This window comes from Paroedura picta, chromosome 1 (genome assembly GCF_049243985.1).
Source record: "Paroedura picta isolate Pp20150507F chromosome 1, Ppicta_v3.0, whole genome shotgun sequence".
Lineage (NCBI taxonomy): Eukaryota > Metazoa > Chordata > Lepidosauria > Squamata > Gekkonidae > Paroedura > Paroedura picta.
Genome location: NC_135369.1, coordinates 3,564,585 through 3,569,927, shown reverse-complemented (window position 1 = coordinate 3,569,927; position 5,343 = coordinate 3,564,585). Strand labels below are relative to the sequence as shown.

The 5,343-nt window shown below is 51.0% G+C and overlaps 1 protein-coding gene across 1 annotated transcript; it reads left to right on the top strand.

Moving 5' to 3' along the window:
• Nucleotides 1-433: 433 nt before the first annotated feature.
• On the top strand, nucleotides 434-3,291 carry CTXND2 (cortexin domain containing 2). Its single transcript, XM_077319734.1, has 2 exons — nucleotides 434-709; nucleotides 2,957-3,291. Exon 2 carries the CDS (start codon nucleotides 2,988-2,990, stop codon nucleotides 3,159-3,161), a length of 174 nt encoding a protein of 57 aa, XP_077175849.1. The 5' UTR covers nucleotides 434-709; nucleotides 2,957-2,987; the 3' UTR covers nucleotides 3,162-3,291.
• Nucleotides 3,292-5,343: the final 2,052 nt, after the last annotated feature.

Below are 5,343 nucleotides of genomic sequence, written 5' to 3'. Positions count from 1 at the left end.
GGATCTCCAAGATTGTGAGAATCTTGGCTGCGGCGTTCTGAACCAATTGTAGTTTCCAAATTGAGGATAAGGGTATTTATTTATTTGTTCAACTTCTATAACGCCCTTCCGGTGAGGTCTTGGAACATCGAAACAAGAAAATACATGACAACGTTTGTAACCACTTGAAGCAAGGAAATATAACTACTGTATAACACGTAACATCACAATGAACGCTCTAATAGATGAGGGGGACATTTGGTCGTGTATCCCAACACATTGAACTGTAGCCCTGCCCCCCGTCCTTGGTGCGGGTGGTGAAAATGCACTCTGTATATACTTAGAGGCACCACCATGATTATCCTTCGCGGACGTTCTGGGGCTGAATCTGAACGTGCCTGCGAGCCCCTTTGTGCGGAACTGCAGAAGCCAGGAGCCGGGTGGAAAAAACTGTATGGAAATAGTTCCTCGGTGACCCGGGGTCGCCATTCAATCTCCCTAGGATCAATTTACCCTCATTACAGGGAGTGCTGGAAACCTGACCTCATCTCCACCTTGTGAAGTATTCATGGCACTTTGGGTGGCAGTGAAGCCAAGACAGAGCACCGCACGACCCTGTCCGGGGCCTGAGACAGGTGTCTGAGCCCCGGCTTGGAGCCAGGGGCAAAAGACGGATGGGTTCGTTGATGTGCGCAGGGAATCCTTCCTTCCCACCCGATCCTTGCATACGGTAAGGGCTGAGCATTCTTGACTTGGCTGTCCTACAGATCCTGTTTCTTTCCTGCCCCTACAACGGTTTGCCTTCGATGCAATAATTTGTGGCCTTACAAGGCTTCCTCCCAACCGAACGTGCGGTGTCACGTTTTTAAGCTGTTGGTTTGTTTCCACCCTTTTCACTGGTTGGTTCAGTCAGTCTGTACACCCAGTTCGTTTTCAGTTTCCAACCTGGATCTCAGAATATGGCTTTTGTCCAAAGGGTCTCCTTTGGCTGCTCTTCTGAAAAGCAGACCTGCAGGCTGTCATAGGGTTCAGAAGTTCGTTGCATCCCAACAGGGTTGCCAGAACCAGCTTGGGAAATTCCTGGGGATCTGGGGAGGACTGGAGTTTCAGTAGGATGCAATGCCACGGAGTCCATCCCTCAAAGCATCCATTTTCTATAGGGGGTCTGATCTCGGTACTCTGGAAATGAGCTGGGATTCCAGGAGGTTCCCAGGTCCCACCTGGAGGTTGGCATCCCTAGGGGGAAGGGGGGTAGGGTTGCCAGTTCCAGGTTGGGAAACTCCTGGATATTTGGGGAGGACGGGAGTTTGAATGGGATGCAATGCCACAGAGTCCAACCCTCAAAGCACTTCAAAATTTGGGGCTGCAGCCTGTGGTGGACAGGGACCTCAGAGGGGTACAAGGCCATAGAGCTCCCCTCCAAGGGGGCCATTTTATCCAGGAGAGGAGCTGTCATTCCAGGGGAGTCTCCAGTTCCCATCTGAAGGCTGGCATCCCTACCTCCATGCATGGAGTTCCTGTTGAGCCAACCTGACTGATAAAGCTCTCCAGCTCTTGTCTCCTCCTTCAGTTTCATTCATTGGAAATCCACTGATTAAACAAACCACGCATATTTATGCCATATCGTAGAGTGGCCAAGTCTGATTTGGGACATTCCTGGGTTTGGGGAGGGGGGGGGCACAGGGGCATAATGCCATAAAGACAGAGTTTGGGGAGGGGCATCATCATGCCATGAAGCCATCCTTGCAAAGGTGCTCTCTTGTCCAGGAAAACTGATCTCTGACATTTGGCAAGGCTCCCCCACAGTGTTAAGAGCAGGGGTAGTCAAACTGCGGCCCTCCAGATGTCCATGGACTACAATTCCCAGAAGCCCCTGCCAGCATTCGCTGGCAGGGGCTTCTGGGAATTGTAGTCCATGGACATCTGGAGGGCCGCAGTTTGACTACCCCTGGTTAAGAGCATGCACTTACTTGGAGATCTGTGTTCCCTCCTCCTATATTAGTTTTTTGGAGGGGACGGAAGGGCATAGTCCGCTATGGTTCTAATTGTTGGGGTCTGTTGTGTATATTGATATGTCCGGTACGGTTTTAAATGGGGTTTTAATTTTAGACAAACTGTAACCCGCCACGAGTCAGACATGAGAGTGGCGGGCAATAAGTCTAATAAGTCTAAGTCTAATAATAATAATAATAATAATAATAATAATAATAATAATAATAATAATAATAATAATAATCCAGGACCCTACCTGAAAGCGGGCAAACCTATCTGCAGATAATGGCTGATTTTTAAAAATCTAAGCAGAGACTATTTGGGTTAGGAATGTTGCAGGGGGGGGGAGGACTGGGGAGGGTGATGAGAAGATGTTTCCCTGTTCTTACTGCTCCACCTTACAGCCAACCTGGTATAACAGTTAAGAGAGGTGGCTTCTAATCTGGCAAGCCGGGTTTGATTCCCCGCTCCTCCACAGGCAGGCAGCTGGGTGACCTCGGCCCAGTCACAGTTCTAATAGAGCTGTTCTCCCAGAACTGTTCTGTCAGGGCTCTGTCAGCCTCACCTACCAGTGTCTGTTGTAGGGAGAGGAAGGGAAAGTGATTATATGCCACTTTGAGATTCTGGGTAATGAAAAGTGGGGCATAAAAAACAACTTCTTCTATTCTGTGTATACAGAGCAGCCAAGACAAGGAAATAACTCCCCCACACCACTAATTTTCTTCAGGAAAACGGCTGGGGATGAAGTTCCCAGCTCAAAACTTTATCATCATTTTTAAAAAATGGCTGCTCTAACGGAACCGCTCGGGGAGAACAGCTCTATCAGTGCTGTGACTAGCCCAAGGTCACCCAGCTGGCTGCACATGGAGGAGGAGCAGGGAATCAAACCCGGCTTGCCAGATTAGAAGCTGCTGCTCTTAGCCACTCCGCCATTCTGGCTGACAAGGTCAGGTCAACAGGTCTACACCTACATTTTCCTCTGCAGGCAATTGGGATGCTGAGTGACCGGAAGGCCCATGGAAAACCCCACGCCGCCGACCTTCATTGACGTGGACAAGGGCATCTGCATTGGCTTCGTGGCCCTGATGTCCTTCTTCCTGATGGTCATGATCGTGCGGTGCGCCAACCTGATTGTGGACCCCTACACCGCCATCCCCACCTCCACCTGGGAGGAAGAGCAGATCAACTGACCGCCCTCCTCGGTGGAGCAACGAAGGCCTCCCCTGCCCCAGGAACCTCGACTGGAGAGCCAGCTTACCAACATATCCCCACCCCAATTCAGGACCATTGCTCCCAACCCACTGCAACGCTGAGCGTGGGGTCTTCCGGACACAAGAGAAGCAGAGGCAGGTTGCCCTTGCCTTCCTCTGTGTAGCAGCCCTCGTCCTCCTCGGAGGCCTCCGATCCAAAGCAAAACACCTGGGATATCCTCTGCTTGTCCATCCCCGAGAGAAGCCGCAGCGTTCCCTTTCTTGCCTCCGAAGGTCACCTGCTGAACACAGGTTGGCTTCACTCAAGTCCTCATGGGGATCACGGCCTCTTCCCTCATCATCTGCTGCGTCTTGGTCATCACCTTCTTGAGGTGTTTCATGCTTCAGATCACTGACAGGTACCGTGACAAAGAGATGGGGGAAACCGTCAATGTTGCTGCAGGGATCTCGGGCGTTATGACCTGGTACAGGGCTACTTTATCCAGCGCAAAGAAGTCTGAGTCCAGGGTCCCCTTCAAGACCAGCCAGGTTTCATTCAAAGTAGAAGCTCCGTTGTGCATGCACAGTTGGAGTCACAGAATGATGGAGTTGGAAGGGACCTCCAGTGTCATCTAGTCCAACCCCCGCACAATGCAGGAGCTCACAACTGCCTGCCCACCCACAGTGAACCCAATTTCATGTCCCACATACAACAAAAATCTCCAGAATCCAGCCTGGGCTGGAGGGAATTCACCTGCCATCCTACAGTGGTGATCAGCAATCCCCTGAAAGGAACGGCCATAAGAGACAAACAGTGCTTGTCTCTCGTGGCCCTTCTTTGCAGACTCAAGAAATTGCTGATCGCCACCCTAGGATGGTTGCTGAATTCCTTCTAGGCCGGGCTGGATTCTGGAGATTTTTTTTTAGGGAGGGGGGGATCACTTGGGCATGAAATTGGGTTCACTGTGGATGGGCAGGTAGTTGTGAGTTCCTGCATTGTGCAGGGGGTTGGACTAGATGACCTTGGAGGTCCCTTTACGGCCGTTGAGAAGCCCCCCAAATATTCTTCATGCTTTGAGAAACTCCAGAAGGGGCAGGAACGTACAGGATGTGATTGGAGACCAGAGCTGTGGACACGCCCACCTGGGGCTCCTCCCCTTCCCACCCCCTCCAGGCCCATCTTTGGACATTTGGGGAGGGGTGAGGTGGGTCAACATGACCATACGTGAACAAATTTGACCATATGTTGAACAAATTTGAAAAAAAATATATTAACAATTAACTCCCACCCATTCGGAAAACCCTTCCAGCCTGCTTTAGAGGAACTGGTTGTCTTCTGTGTGAGTCCCTGGCCTGATCCAGCAGGGCCCTTCTGATGTTTTTATGAGGAGAAATAAAGTCCCTGGCACCTTCTCCCCATACTGGGGAAGGGGGATCAAGCACGCTTAAACCATTAATAATCATAGAATCATAGAATCCCAGAGTGGGAAGGGGCCACACAGGCCATCTAGTCCAACCCCCTGCTCAACGCAGGATCAGCCCTAAGCTAATAATCTCAGTAATGAATGGCCATGTGTTCGTTTACGTTTTTTGTCTATCTCTTCTTTCCTTCCTTGTCTTCTTCTTCTTCAGGGAACAGGACGATGAGCATGAGCTCTGTGCGAGTGGGATGCCCCCCGAATCCAGAGGACTTCTGCGGAATAAACAGGCACTGGAGTAGGCGAGGCCGATGTCAGGAAAACCACCCTGGAGGAGCCAATCGTCTATGGAGCTGAGGTCGATATGGCTTAGGGGGTGTCTTACTGGAAGCACCCTGCAAGACTCACCTGAGGATGGGACTCCCAAGCCTGAGAACGCGTGGGAACAGATGGCCCCAGCAGTCTTTTCCGAAGAAGCATGGGAGGAACATGTGGATTTAGCAGTAGGTAGGAGCAGGGTAGGAGGTTGCGTGAGTCATTGCTCTCTACTTCAGAGAATAGAAGTGCCTCCCCTGCCAGTCTTTCATTTTGCTAGTCTTTCAAGCGCTCCTGGACTCTAAGCGGCTTCCAGTCGCCTTCCCTTTCCTCTCTCCACAACAGACACCCTGTGAGGGAGGGGAGGCTGAGAGAGCCATGAGATTACTGAAGAAGAAGAGTTGGTTCTTATATGCCGCTTTTCTCTACCCGAAGGAGTCTCAAAGCGG

Excerpts from the sequence above, each read along its gene's own strand:
- CTXND2 (XM_077319734.1), top strand. The coding sequence starts at position 2,988 with ATGGAAAACCCCACGCCGCCGACCTTCATTGACGTGGACAAGGGCATC.